General features: G+C 37.3%; 1 protein-coding gene across 1 annotated transcript; it reads left to right on the top strand.

Annotated features, from left to right (window-relative positions):
* The first annotated feature begins 8,169 nt into the window (after positions 1 to 8,169).
* Positions 8,170 to 14,493, top strand: RAB39B (RAB39B, member RAS oncogene family). The gene is made up of 2 exons (XM_016216936.2): positions 8,170 to 8,583; positions 11,418 to 14,493. Exons 1-2 carry the CDS (start codon positions 8,369 to 8,371, stop codon positions 11,842 to 11,844), a joined length of 642 nt encoding a protein of 213 aa, XP_016072422.1. The 5' UTR covers positions 8,170 to 8,368; the 3' UTR covers positions 11,845 to 14,493.
* Positions 14,494 to 15,875: the final 1,382 nt, after the last annotated feature.

Genomic DNA, 15,875 nt, shown 5'->3' with positions numbered 1-15,875 from the left:
ATGTATTGCAATCCTAATACAAGTGCCAACTAGCATGTTTTTGGGCCTAGATATATTGATACCAAGTTCATATAGAAAAACAAACATAAAAGAATAACCAGGAAAACACTAAAAATAACTATGAAGGAAAAGCAGACTTACCATATATTAAACTATACACTAAGGTGTTTTTAAGTAAAACAGGATGGTATTGGTAGATGACTAGACAAGCAGACCAAGGAAGTGAATAAAATGTCCAAAAATGGATCCAAATACATATTAAAACTTAGTATAAAATAAGGGTGACATCTCAAATCTCAAGAGAAAAGGTAGACATTTTAATAAGTGGTGCTGGGATAACTGGAAAGCTATTTAGAAAAAGATAAAGTAGATCCATATCTCACACGATATAAAAAATTAACTCCAAATATATAGAGGATCGAAATATTAACTCCTAAGGCAAGAGAAACAAAGGAAAAAAATAAACATATGGGACTACATCAAACTAAAAAGCTTCTGCACAGCAAAAGAAAACAGCCTCAAAATATAAAGGAACCCCAAGGTCTGGCAAAACATATTTGCCAAGGATGAATCTGATAAGGGACTAATTTCCAAAGTGTACAAAGAACTCATAGCACTCAGCAAGAGAAAGACAAACAACCCAATTAAGAAACGGGCAAATGACTTAAATAGACAGTTCTCCAAAGAGGACATACGGATGGCCAAGAGACACATGAGAAAATGCTCAATGTCGCTAATCATCAGAGAGATGCAAATTAAAACCACAATGAGGTATCACTTCACACCTGTCAGAATGGCTGCCATCAACAAATCCACAAACGACATGTGCTGGCGAGGGTGTGGAGAAAGGGGAACCCTAGGACACTGCTGGTGGGCATGCAGACTGGTGCAGCCACTATGGAAAACAGTATGGAGGTCCCTCAAAAAATTAAAAATGGAGCTGCCATTTGACCCAGTGATTCCACTCCTAGGAATATATCCTAAGAATCCTGAAACATTCATCAGAAAGGATATATGCACCCCAATGTTCATAGCAGCACAGTTTACAATAGCTAAGATCTGGAAACAGCCCAAGTGCCCATCAGTAGATGAGTGGATTAAAAAGCTGTGGGACATTTACACCATGGAATACTACACAGCTGTAAAGAAGAATCTCATACCCTTTGGGACAGTATGGATGGTCTTGGAGAATATTATGCTAAGTGAAATAAGCCAGGCAGAGAAAGACAAATATCACATGATCTCGCTTATATGTGGAATCTAAAGAACTTAATAAACTGACGAGCAGAATAGATTCAATGACATGGAAGCATAGTTGAGACTGACGAAATGTCAGAGGAAAGGGGGAGAGGGGGTGGAGGGGGGGAGAGTAACCAAAGAATTTATATGCATATATGCACAACCCAAGGACACGGACAATGGTGGGGAGAGGGAGTGGGAAGGGGGAAGGAACAGGGGGTCGGGGGGAAGGGTCATTGGGGAGAAAAAGGGACATCTGTAATACTTTAAACAAAAATAAAAATTATAAAAAAATAAAAAATAAAAAAATAAAATGAAACCATACAAGTTTTAGGAGAAATCATGAGATTATTTCTCGTTAGCCTTAGTGAAGGGAAAGACTTTTTTTTTTTAATATGTCTTTATTGATATCAGAGAGAAGAAGGGGAAGGAAGAGAGAGATATAGAAACATCAATGATGAGAGAGTCATTGATTAGCTGCCTCCTGCATGCCCCTGACTGGGGATTGAGCCCACAACCCCGGGTATGTGCCCTGACTGGGAACTGAACCATGTTCTCCTGGATCCTAGGTCAATGCTCAACAGCTTAGCCATTCCCAGCCGGGCAAAACTTTCTAATTATGACTTAAAAACAGATGCAATAAAAGAAAAAATTGGTAAATGTGAGTTCATAAATATTTTAAAAATTAAAAACCTTTTAATGGCAAAAATATCACCATAAACAAAGTCAAAAGACAACTAACAAACTGGGAGAAAATAGTTGCAACATATATTGCAGATTAATGACCAATATCTCTAATTTATAATTTATAAGTATATATTCATTCATGTCTTTTACGCATTTTTCCAATGGAATTTTGATCCTTTCTTCCTCAACATTATATATACATATATATATTCATAATTAGAAAAATTTTACAGAAATAAAAATTAAAACAACACTGAGACACCATTTCTCACCATCTCTCATATGTTGCTGGTGGGACTGCAAACTGATTCAACACTTATGGACAGTAATTTGGCAGTATCTTTACATATGTACTTACATTTGTGTTTGGGGTTTTTTTGCCCTGACCGGAATCGAACCAGCAGCCTTTTGGTGCATGGGACAATGCCCAACCAACTGAGCCACACCAGCGAGGACTGTCCTTATATTTTGACTCAGCAATCCCATTTTTCTGAATTTACCTCAAGATATACTTCTAACAATATAAAAACATATACACATGATTATTAATTGCATCATTGTTTGTAATTACAAAATATTATAAACAACTTAAATGCCAATACATAGGCAAGTTGTTGAGCAAACTTGGTACATCCACACAATGGAGTACTTTTTAGACAGCTGTGAAAATGAATAAGGAAAATCTCTATGAACGAAGCTGTGATTTCTAGAATATGTTTATCATTCAGTTAAAATAAGTCAGTCTAGAAAAGTTTATACTACTCTAATTTTTATGTAGGAAATAAAGGGAAATAAGAGAACATTCATAGAAGAAACACAAAAAAGTAAACCAGAAGCAAATAAAATTGGTTGCCTACAAGGGGTGAAAAGGGTGGGTAGAGAGGAAGTTTTATCATTCCTGTGCATATATTTTTGTATAGTGTTGACTTTTTATAATTATGTTGATGTTCTACATATTTTTTTGTTAAAAAAATCAACAAGGTTAGGAAAACAATAATCCTAAAACTAAGTAAAATCATACAAATGATTCCAGCTACATATGTCCCTGCTTATCCACAGGGGATATGTTTCAAGACCCCTCAATGGATGCCGTAATCACGGATAGTATCAAACCCTATATATACTGTACTATGTTCTTTTCTATACATATATACATACATACTATGATAAAGTTTAATTTATAAATTAAGCAATGTTAAGAGATTAACAAATATAAATGATAATAAAATAAAACAATACACGACTTTTCTTTGGCATGTCTGAATTGCTGGCCTCACTACTCTTGCACTTTGGGGCCATTATTAAGTAAAATTAAGGTTACTTGAACACAAGGACTGTGATACCATGACAGCCAATCTGATAACTGAGAGCTACTAAGTGACTAATGGATGGGTATCATATACAGCATGGATACACTAGACAAAGGGATGATTCATGTCCCAGGCAGGACAGAGCAGGATGGCACAAGATTTCATCACCCTACTCAGAAAGGTGCACAATTTAAAACTTATGATTGTTTATTTCTGGAATTTTCTATTTAATATTTTTAGACCACAGTTGACCCTGGGAAAGTGAAACCATGGATAAAGGGGAATTGCTGTCTACTTCCAATAACTAACAACCACACTCAAGGGAAAAAGATGGAGAAATTCCTACCAAGACACAAACTACTAAAACTAACTCAAGAAATAGACAATCTATAATAAGTGAAGAGATTAAATTAGTAATCAAGGAACTACCCACAAAGAAAAGCCCAGGCCCATATAACTTCACTGCTAAATTTTAGCAAGCATTTAAAAAAGAGTTAATATCAATTTTCACAAGCTCTTCCAAAAAGCATGAGGAAAACACTTCCCAACTCATTTTATGAGGCCAATATTACCCTGATATTAAAACCAGACAAAGAGCCCGGCCGGGCGTGGCTCAGCGGTTGAGCGTCAACCTAGGATCCAGGCGATCAGGGTTTGATTCCCGGTCAGGGCACATGCCCAGGTTGCGGGCTCAATCCCCAGTCGGGAGCGTGCAGGAGGCAGCCAATCAATGACTCTCTCATCATTGAAGTTTCTATCTCTCTCTCCTCTCCTTTCCTCTCTCTGAAATCAATAAAGATATATATTAAAAGAAAAAGACAAGGACATTACAATAAAAGAAAACGATAGACCAATAAATATTATGAATATGAACGCAGAAATCTTCAACAAAATACTAGCAAACCAAATCCAAAAACATATTTTAAAAATTATACAACATGATCAAGTAAGATTTACACTAAGGATGCAAGGTTAACTCAACATTCAAAAATCAATTAAGGTAATATATCATATCAAGAGAATAAGAAACAAAAATCATACGATCATCTCAACAGATGCAGAAAAAGCATTTGACCAAATCATTAAGAATACACTAAAAAACTGTTAGGGCTAATAAATGAGTTTAGCACATTGGAAAATATAAATCAACATTAAAAAATCAATTGTATTTTATATACTTGCAATGAACAATCCAAAATAAAATTAAGAAAACAATTCCAAAAATGTTAAATACTTTAATACTTAAAAAGAAAACAATTCTATTCACAATAGCATCAAAAAGAATAAAATACTTAAGAATAGCTTAGCCAAAGGAATGTAAGACTTGTACATTAAAAACTACAAAACATTGTTGAAAGAGATTTTAAAAGATCTAAATACATGGAAAGATTTCCTATGTTCAAGGATTGGAAGACTTAATATTGTTAAGATGGCAATAGTCCCCAAATTGATCTGCAGAGTCAATGAAATCCCAACTGATAGCCCAGCTGCCTTATTTACAGAAAGTGACCAGTTGATTTTTAAATTCATATGAAATTGAAAGGGGTTCCAAATAGCCAAAACAATCTTGAAAAAGAACACAATAGGAGGACTCACATTTCTTAATTTCAAAACAAAGCTACAACAATTAAGACAATGTGGTACTTGCATGAGACTAGACATATAGACCAATAAAATTAAAATTGAGAGTTCAGATATAAACCCATAGTCTATGATCAATTGATTTTCAACAGGAATGTCAAATCATTCAATGAGAAAGGAATAATCCCTCCAACAAATGCTGCTTTGACAACTAGATATCCACATGAAAAAGAATAAAGTTGTAACCCTACCTCACAACATATATAAACATTAACTAAAAATTTATTCACAAAGATATATGCGCCCATATGTTTATTGCAGCATTATTCATGGTGGCCAAGACATGGAAATAACCAACGTGTCCTTCAGTAGATGATTGAATAAAGATGCGGTACATATAGACAATGGAATACTACTCAGCCATAAAAAAGATGAAATACTGCCATTTGCAACAACATAAATGGATCTTGAGAATATCATGCTAAGCGAAACAAGTCAGACAAAAGAAGTCAAGAACCATATGATTTCACTCATATGTAGGACCTGAAAGCAACAAATGAACAAGAAAAATAAACAAACAATAACTCATAGACACAGACAACAGTATGGTAGTTACCAGAGAGAAGGGGGGTGGAGAGAGGAAGTAAAATCTAAAGGGGATCAAATAAATGGTGACAGAAGATTTGACTTTGGATAGTGGGCACACACTGCAATATACAGATGATGTATCATAGAATTGTACACTTGAAACCTATATAATTTTATTAATAACTGTCACCCTAATAAATTTAATTAAAAATAGACCATAGACCTAAATGCATAAGAAAGTATTTATAAATCATACCTAAGGGACATATACCTAAAATATATAAAGAACTCTTACAACTCTATAATAAGAAGACAAATAATACAGTTAAAATGGGAAAATGATCTGGGTCTACATTTCTCCAAGGAAGACATACAAAAGACCAATAAGAATGTGAAAATATTCACAGTGTTGTCCTTAGTCATCAAGGAAATTCAAATCAAAACCACAATGAGATACCACTTCACATCCACTAGGATTTCTAGAATCAAAAAGTCAGAATATAACACATGTTGGAAAAGATATGGAGAAATCGAAACCGTCATACATTACTGGTAGGAATGTAAATGGTGCAGCCACTGTGGAAAATAGTCTGACATTTCCTCAAAGGATTCAACATAGAGTTACCATAGGACCAAGGAATTCTACTCCTAGGTCTAAACCCCAAAGAGTTCAAAGCAGGTGTTCAAAGAGAAACTTGCACTGTACACAAATATTCCTAACAGCATTATTCAGAATAGCCAAACATTAGAAATAACCCAAATGTACAACATCCTGAAGACTGGATAAATAAAATGTTTACTCACACAATGAAATATTACTCAAGCATGAAAAGGAATAGAGTGCTGATTCATGCTACAACATGGACAAACCTTGAAAACATCACAATAAGTGAAAGAAGCCAGAAACAAAAGTCCCCATATTGTATGACTCCATTTATATCAAACATCCAGAGTAGGGAAATGTATAGAGACAGAAAGTAGGTTAGTGGTTGCCTAGACAGGAAAGAAGACACAGGGATGTTGGCTAAATGGTAGGAGCCTCTTTTTGAGGTGATTAAAATCTTTTAAATTTGTGGTGATGGTTGCACAACTCTATGACTATACTAAAAATTATTGAATTGGCCCTGGCCAGTTTGGTGCAGTGGTTAGAGCATCAGCCTGAGAACTGAAGGGTCATGGGTTCGATTCCTGGTCAAGGGCATGTACCTGGGTTGCAGGTTTGATCCCCAGTCCCTCCTTCCTCCCTTCCACTCTCTCCAAAAATTTAATGGAAAAAATGTCCTCTGGTGAAGATAAAAAATAAAATAAAAATAAAAATTATTGAATTGTACACTTTAAGTGAGTGAATTGTATGACATGTGAATTATATATCAATAAAATTGTTTTAAAAAACAAACATGAATAAAGCAATGATAAAATATTACATAGAAAAAATACAAAGGATTTGAAGAGGCAATCTCCAGAAGAGGAAATACAAATGGCCAATGCACAAAACGTGGTGTTGACCTCATTAGTAGTCAGGGAAATGTAAAATAAAGCGGAGATACCTTTTTATTAAACTACATCAAATTGGCAAGAATTATGACAGAATATAACATATAATGCTTTAAATAATGCAAAGAAATGGTCTTTTCACAAATTGCTGACTAGAATTTAAATTGGCTAATATTTTTGCAAGTTGCATATAATGCCTATATTCACTATGTTTAAAATAGTCATATTCTGCCTGCCCGGGCGTGGCTCAGCGGTTGAGCGTCGACCTAGGATCCAGGCGATAGGGATTCGATTCCTGGTCAGGGCACATGCCTGGGTTGCAGGCTCGATCAATGACTCTCTCATCATTGATGTTTCTGTCTCTGTCTCTCCCTCTCCCTTCCTCTCTCTGAAATCAATAAAGATATTTTTTTTAAAAAAAATAGTCATATTCTTTGAATTCCTAAGCCATCTTGTAAGGCTCTATCTCATGGAAATAATGTATGTGTAACTATACTTTAGAGAATGTTTATTGTAGCATTGTCATGGCAAAAGGAAGATTACTTGGCCCTGGCCGGTTTTGTTCAGTGGTTAGAGCATTGGGGGAGAGGGAAGGACTGAAGGGTCCCAGGTTCCATTCTGGACAAGGGCACGTACCTCTGTTGCAGGCTCGATCCCCAGCCCTGGTAAGGGGGAGGCAACCAATCGATGTATCTCTCTCACATCGATGTTTCTCAATGGAAAAAATATCCTCGAGTGAGGATTAAAAAAAAAAGGAAGCTTACTTGGAAATGGAGAGATGTCTATGACTCTTTGTTAATTGCAAAAAGCGAGTATCAGGTCCAGTTTGATCCAATTTTTTTTAAATCAAAAAGCAATAAATATATATATTTATACATATATGTTTTATTATATATGTATATGTATACATCTACTTATATATACATATGTATTTTCAAGGAAATCTACGTGGAAGAATATATGCCAAGCTGTTAATATCTTGGGATGAGAGGGGCACAAATAATTATGGACTTTCACTTTTGTGTACATATTTGTATTATTTCCTAGTTTTAATAAAAGGTGTTACTTTTGCAATTTGACAGGTAACGTTTTTAATTAAGAAGAGGGGGTGGGTGGAGGAATTAGAGAAGGGAACCAGAAGTTTTCCGTAGTTTCTGTGTGCGCTGCTTTTACAGACAGTGCGGCAGCTCCAGGAGTCGCGTCTACGCGGGGGATTACAGTAACCTGGTTGTCAGTGATGAGTCAGAGTGCGTGGTGCTGATGCTGCTGCCATTTCATCACCACTGCGAGAGCAGCATCCATCCCTCCGCTCTCCCTGAGCCTGGGCCTACCTCGCCTCGGGCTTCCAGTCAAGCGATGTGCTCGCAGCGGATCTAGATCGGGACGGGGCCACACTCTCCGAGGCCTTGGCGGGACACCCCCTCTCGCCGCTCAGGGCCAGGGATAAGGAGACCTGCGGAGCCCGGGCCATGGAGGCCATCTGGCTGTACCAGTTCCGGCTCATTGTCATCGGGGATTCCACGGTGGGCAAGTCCTGTCTGATCCGCCGCTTCACTGAGGGCCGCTTTGCCCAGGTTTCGGACCCCACCGTGGGAGTGGATTTTTTCTCCCGTCTGGTGGAGATCGAGCCAGGAAAACGCATCAAGCTCCAGATCTGGGATACCGCGGGTCAAGAGAGGTTCAGGTGGGAGCACAGCCTGGGCCGCGAGCAGTGGGAGGGTCTTCGGAGCTTGCACAGCCCCTGGGGAAAGAGGACTTCCTGGTCCTAGTCGCGCGCGCTGGCCCATAGGGACGATACCAAAGGTCTGGGGGTCTCTGCCTAAGCCCACCTTCAGCGAGCTGGGAGTTCCCTGCAGGGAAAGAATCGCCCTGGCAAGGAAGGCCGGTCAATAGTACGTACTGCTTGCACAACAACTCCACCAACCTGCCCCTTGGTGGCTAATAAACCAGTTGGAATTGATCACTGTAATTCATCAGTCTCAGTCCCTATGCTACATACTTTTAAAAATGTTCCCAGGTCATCACGACATATATAGGCAGATATATACAGATGATATAGAGATAGAGATAGACATAGGTGCAGATATAGATGTGTTATGTTATATAGAGATACAGACATATACATATATGTATGATATATACATATACAGTATATGAAATAGTCAGATACTGATGATTGATTCCCTCATGCAACCAGTACACATTCAGTGATCATCCACTCTGTGCCAGACATCAGGCTTTTTTCTGAGGAAACTTACACAAGGGGATGCCATGTAAACAAAACAGACACAGGCCCTTTTCTCTTAGAACTTCTGTGCTAGCATAGTGGGAGCCAGGGACAGATAATCAGCAATTACATAACAGAGTCTTGTTCTTATTTGTATGCCCACTCCCTGCTATAACTCTTAGCACATAATGAGTAATCAATAAACAGGTTTAATTTTCTCCTACAACCATTTGTTTTTCCTTTGTAGTATGCATCATTAGTAATTACAGTATATGTATAATATACACAGAGGGAGGGAAAGCTACCTGGAGAAGATGAGGCCTGATGAGTATGACAGAAAAAAGCCCAGGGAGAGAAAACAGCATGTATAAAGACAGAAGTGACAGAGAGCAATGTACACAGAAAACTTTGAGAGAGCAATTTGAGCTAAAATCACATAGAGCATCAGGACCTAAATCAAAAGGACTCAATCAGCCATGTTTATGACCATTTATTCATTTATCTATTGAACACTAATTGAGCATAGAAGAAGATACTGATTAGGTAGTTGAAGAGGGGATAGAGAGAAGGGATAACTACAAACTTAAGTTGTCTCTAACTCCCCATTTCCACAAATAACACTGGCAAATATCCTTGTACAGGTTCACTTTGAACTTGTGAATGTATTTCTCATAAGTAAAGAAAGGTGTCTTTTTTATACTTATAGGAATATCTGTATGAATAGCCTTTTCATATCCACTGCTTATTAATATTGGGTGATATTGATTTGTAAGAGTTCTTTTTCAATTAGGAATATTTATCCTTTTCTATCATGTATGTTGTAAAATGTTTTCCCAATTTGTCATTTGCCTTTGAACTTTGTTCAAAAAAATTTTTTGATGTACAGGAGGTTTTAATTTTTATGCAGCCTTATGTTATGCTTAGATAGGGCTTTGTTACTTCCTAAATACTAATGTAATAATGTATTTTAGAGTTTCGAAAGGGATCTATAGCTTGCTTATTGATGTCTTGAACCAAGATGTTCATAAATCAAAACCTTTGATCCTGTACCCATGAATCTTCAAACATAAGGGAATTAGAACTATTTTCATTCCCTAGGTCTAATTTGCCTGGTGCTAGAGACTTGAACTCATTTGTAAGGTTTGCTCTTATCATCATCTAGTTTGCACCTTAATCTTCTAGACAATGTTCTGTTGCTATTGGGCCATTCGCCCTAAGCCTTAAGCTATTAAGTACCTCATTTTTATCTTCTTCATCCAGGAAGACAGAAAACCTAAAATAGACATAGATCAAAAAGCACAGTAGTCTAAAGCAAGTGATTGTAGAAGCAAACAATCTTATGCCCTCTAATAAGCTCTAAAATGCTCTAAGCAAAGTACTATAATGTATACTGATAATGAAGCTCCTCAAATCAAGAAGTTAAAAAGATGAGGTTTCTTCTGTTTAAGAAGTACAGCAAATGTATAATAGGTTTTAGAAATATTCTATTACAATATTTTTAATAAATCATGTCATTTTTAGGGGGAGCTTTGGTGATTTAGGCAGTTTTCCCAACTGGTGTCTCTTTATTCAGCCTCTCTGAAATGTGTTAGAAAACATGGCCGATAGGCACTGTGCTCAAGACCTTTGTCAACCATCTCTCTTTGTCCTATTCCCAATGACCAGGAAAATAAAGACAAAATTGTATTTCCCTCACAGAAGAGATTGAGGAATCCTATTAGATAATAATAATAATAACAATAATAATAATAGAATAATAGAAAGACAAACATGGTAATGATAAGTGGGGAGAAAATGGAGTGGATTGCAATATATCTACATACTTATGAGCATTTTCTGTCAACTATCATAAATTCATTTTTTTATTCTGTTTCAACTACTAGACTTTATAATGAGCTCTCCAGGTCACAGAACACTTTGACATCCATTATTTTATTTTGCCTCATAATAACGTGTGACTTAGGTACCCTATTTTGAAGAACAAGAAGTCTCATTTAGTTATTCAGATGTGGGGGTGGGAGAGTTAGCTGTGGTTCTACCTGAATAGAAGGAAAATGCCTGTAAGTCCATGAGCATTAATTTCTAGAAGATGCCATCTTAAAATTTTGCCCAACTGAAAATTTGCATAATCATTATTATAGAATCACATTTGTATTCTGTTGTCAAAAAAATAGAAAGAATTTTTACTAAAGAACTGTGTCAGTAACCAGAAACACTAGAATACACTACGTTCATTTAAATATAGGACTTTGGACATAGTCTTTATTCTTTACTTCTTTCTTTTGTTTTAGATCCATCACTCGAGCCTACTACAGGAACTCAGTAGGTGGTCTTCTCTTATTTGACATTACCAACCGCAGGTCCTTCCAGAATGTCCATGAGTGGTTAGAAGAGACCAAAGTACACGTTCAGCCCTACCAAATTGTATTTGTTCTGGTGGGTCACAAGTGTGACCTGGATACACAGAGGCAAGTGACTCGCCATGAGGCAGAGAAACTGGCTGCTGCATACGGCATGAAGTACATTGAAACGTCAGCCCGAGATGCCATTAATGTGGAGAAAGCCTTCACAGACCTGACGAAAGACATATATGAGCTGGTTAAAAGGGGAGATATTACAATCCAGGAGGGCTGGGAAGGGGTGAAGAGTGGATTTGTACCAAATGTGGTTCACTCTTCAGAAGAGGTTGTCAAATCAGAGAGGAGATGTTTGTGCTAGTCAGGCCTTTTTATTTCCAAAACACGCTCTCCCATCTGAACTTAAAAGTGATCGAAATGAATAGAATCCTTGTGTAACTGAAGAGAACTCAACCTTCATTTTGGATACCAAGTGAGCCTCCTTCCCAAGGGGCACTCTGACAGGCTGTGGGCAGGTGGATGGGGGAGCCTGGGTACTGTGACTGAGGGACTAAATTACTGGCATGGGCCAAGCACTGTTTTGTGGCCCATGCTGGGCAGTGGCTGCTCCGTGTGCCCTTTGTGGACCACACATCAAGAACCTGAGGTTTGGGGAGCCAGGCCCCAGAAAAATATACCCATAGACAAGACAACTATTTCTTGGTATTTCAACTCATTCATAGGTCATGAACATAAAGACATTATGTAAGGGGGGAAAAGCATATCATTGGGGACAATTAGCAAAATTTTTAAAAAGACTGAGATCATCTTAATCAGTGAGATTATCCTATATCAAGTGTGTGTGCTGGGTTTGGTTAAAGGTACCAATTAGCTTCTAAAGAGCTCTTCTGTAAAATGAGAGGTGTGGACCACCTATTTACTAAGACCCTTTCAAAACCTGATGTTCTAGTAAAAATGGTGTGAATATGAAAAGGGAGGCTGTTTACACACTGTTATTATCACATTAGGGAAAATGTACACCCTTGTGATAGAATAACCAGCTGTGTGAAAGAAATTGTCCCATGCAAAATATCCTGTAAGTAGAAGAAACACTAACCCAAACGCCATGCCCTCTTTTCCTTCTGACCATGCCTGCGGTTTCACTGCATTGGCGACTGCAATCTAGAAGTAAACAGTGTGCCTCTCTCTTCAGGTCATGGCAACACAGTGATTGCCTCTGAAAAGAGAGGCAAACACTCGGTCATCAATCCTGTACTGAGTACCTGCTCAATAGGAGGCACTATAACCCTTACAAACACGTTACAGTCATTTGAATTACTTATTTGGTCATCATAACAGGCCTGTGAGATTTTCTTCCCCATTTTACAAAAGTTAACTAAGAGGCGGGAGATTCACTTGGCCAAGGTGAAGGTCTCTTGACTCCTAGTTCTTGTTTCACTATATTGTCCTGCTGTCAGATGAATGAACTGTTATTAATTTGTTCACTTTGGAAGAAATATGACTGTAAATAAATGTTCTCTACATGTTAGGATATGTTTCCTTATTGATTACAACTCAGCTATAATCCTGAGGGAATCTAAGGATGAATCAAAGGTAAAGCCCATTCAGGTATTACTGATAAGAGGGCTTTAAACAAGTGAATAATTGCACAACTGAAAACACATTAGAACTGTGTATGCTAGAAGTGTTCTTATCACTGAAACACAGTGGACATATTATTGAAAGGAACCAAATACAGCAGTGGAAAGTGGGAGGGGGATGAAATACTTCACAATGACCTTGTCCACTTGTTTGCCATATACCTATACAAGGTTCCTGTCTACCCTAGAAAGTCAGCTCTTAATTCTCAGGTGAACAGACAGATAACTGCATCAGAAAATTGGAATGGTTGGCTTGAGGTTTCATTATCTTCTTGAAGAGAGGTGATGCTTTAAGTAATTTTTTGGATTGTAGCCAGTTCAGTTAGGCAAAAGCCATACTTCTCACAGTCAGAAAACAATTCTGATTAGAGTCAGATTTCTCATATTCATTGTGATAGGAAAGCCTGAGAATGGTAAATTGCTTTGAGATATAGTTTTAAACTACAGTGTGAATGTGATTGAATTTGAAAATTTGGGGATTTACTTCAGCCTGAATAGAGGAACCAAATAATGAAAATTATGGAAACAAACCACCTTGGGCCAACTTGCAGCATCAACTACAAGTAAACCAATTGTGATCTCTACATTCCTTTAACATGACCAGGCTTGGGTGGAGTAATTAAGTTGCCAGTTTTTTTATTGTAGAAGATAAATAAAATATGGTAAATTGGGTTAACACAAAGTTTATCAACTACTATACTTAATTATGTTTAAAAGATTCTGAAAGCAAGATTATCCAGTGGATAAATGAGAGTTGACTGGATTCTGTCAGTTCAAAACGAAAGATAGGAATGAAACTTCTCTACAGTTTTCTTGACTAAAATACATTATATGTATACTTTTCCCATTCCTTGCATTTTTAGGCAGGTTTAAAAATACTCAGCATAGATCCAGCAAAGGTGGCTGAGCTTAATTGCTTCAACAAGTTCTAGAAACTTTAACAATCATTTTAGTAGACTTCAGTGCTGTTGTCACTGCAATAAGTGGGTTTTAGAAAACAAGTGTGAAAAAATCAGGTGTTAATACAATACTAAGGATAAAGCTTTAGAAGCTATTTTACTACATAGGTAAAGAAAAGATTAACTTGTAACAAAGACCACAACTGCATGTTGGAATAGATTGTCTTATATTCCAGAATAAAATGTACTGTATACTTTTCCTCACTTTGTTGTGCACTGTAATGAAATGTGAAAAAAAAATGTTTTCTTTAGCTGTATGCGAATGAAAAATGCTTGTATTTAGTAAAATGGTTGATTATGTGACTATGAGATTCCAAGTGTGTGTTGTAGCTATTTCCAGAATCTGTCACTACAGTATAGCAACCACTACCAGGGATATCAATTAGATATGACATATACTATGCAGTACAGTATATACCAGTATCTCAAAGCCAGAAAGAGAATATGATTTTTGAAAGTTGTATGATCATATTGAAAGCCACAAAGAACTGACTATTGCCTGGGAATCTCATACCATTTTTGGAAAAGTTGTTTCTGTCAATCCTAAATCTGAATCATTGCAATTTTTAGTTAAGGATTTAAATTCTGGCACCAGAATTTAACTGATTATAACTATTGTCTTCCCTAGAAAGTTCTTTTCTCCAAGTTAAATTGCCTCAGCTTTTTAAAGTCCTACTATGGTATGCTTTTTGCATCAGGATCACTTGCAGTGTGGGGCTAGTTTGGAAGATAATAGTTCAGAACATTGCCTAGGGTTTATAGTACATATTTAGATGAGGATAAAAGAACAGACATCATTAAGCCAATGAGTCCTAAACTTACATCTCCAACTAGACTCTTTGGACTCCAGACCTTTATAACCAACTGTTCTACTCAACATTTCTATTTGAATGTCTATTAGGCATCAGAAATTTAACATGTCCCCGAAACAGGCTTCTAATCTTCCTCCTAAATTTGTTCCTCCCATAGTCTTCACCTTCTCAGTAAATGGCAACTTTGTCCTTCCATGTATTCTTGCCAAAAACCTTGGAGTCATCCTAGATTCCTCTCTTTCACAGTTCACATTTTATCTATCTGGAAGTTATGCTTGCTCTACCTTAAAAGTATAACCAGAATCTGAGAGCTTTTCCATTTTCACTGCTAACACACTATCACTTGTTGCTTAAGTTATTGTGGTAGCTGGTCTCCCTGCTTCCACTCTAGTCCCCCTTAGTACATTCTTCACACAACAGCCAGAGGAAGCCTGATGAAATATTAGTTATAAGCAATCACCTACTCATAATTCTCCAGTAGTTATCCATTTGACTTAGCTTAAAATCCAAAGTCCTCCCAATAACTCACAGCACAATCTTTAGAAATGAATTCCATTCCCATCCCATAATGCCTGTAGCCTTGTTTCTTACTGCTGTTCTCTTGATCATTCTGCTCCAGCCACACGGGTTTCTTGCCTGTTCTTCAAACACATCGAGCATATCCACTCCTCAGGGCCTTTGTACTTGCTCGTCACTCTATCTGGAATTCTCCCTTACCTCCATCAAGTTCTGGAACCAACAGTTTCCAAAATTTACAAGCAGCTTCCTGCTCCCAGAGAAGATGTGGCTCCAGAAGTCCTTCCTGACAGCTCAACATAAAGTCTAACTCTTTAGTCTTCCCTGGGGAACAACAGAGTTTAGGGTGTACAAGAAAGGTAAAGGAAACTTATAGGACAGAATGGAAAACCTGGAAAGTACAGTTCCACAGGGAGGAGTGGAGAATAGTATCACAGTTCAGCAGTGGGCTCAGAAAGATAAGGA

This window comes from Miniopterus natalensis, chromosome X (genome assembly GCF_054644295.1).
Source record: "Miniopterus natalensis isolate mMinNat1 chromosome X, mMinNat1.hap1, whole genome shotgun sequence".
Taxonomy (NCBI): Eukaryota; Metazoa; Chordata; class Mammalia; order Chiroptera; family Miniopteridae; genus Miniopterus; species Miniopterus natalensis.
This window is presented reverse-complemented; position numbering and strand designations above follow the sequence as displayed.

What these genes read in the sequence shown, in the direction of transcription:
- RAB39B (XM_016216936.2), top strand. Translation starts at nt 8,369, where the DNA reads ATGGAGGCCATCTGGCTGTACCAGTTCCGGCTCATTGTCATCGGGGAT. An exon ending in GCGGGTCAAGAGAGGTTCAG is followed by an intron (nt 8,584 to 11,417) that starts GTGGGAGCACAG and finishes CTTTTGTTTTAG; the next exon opens with ATCCATCACTCGAGCCTACT.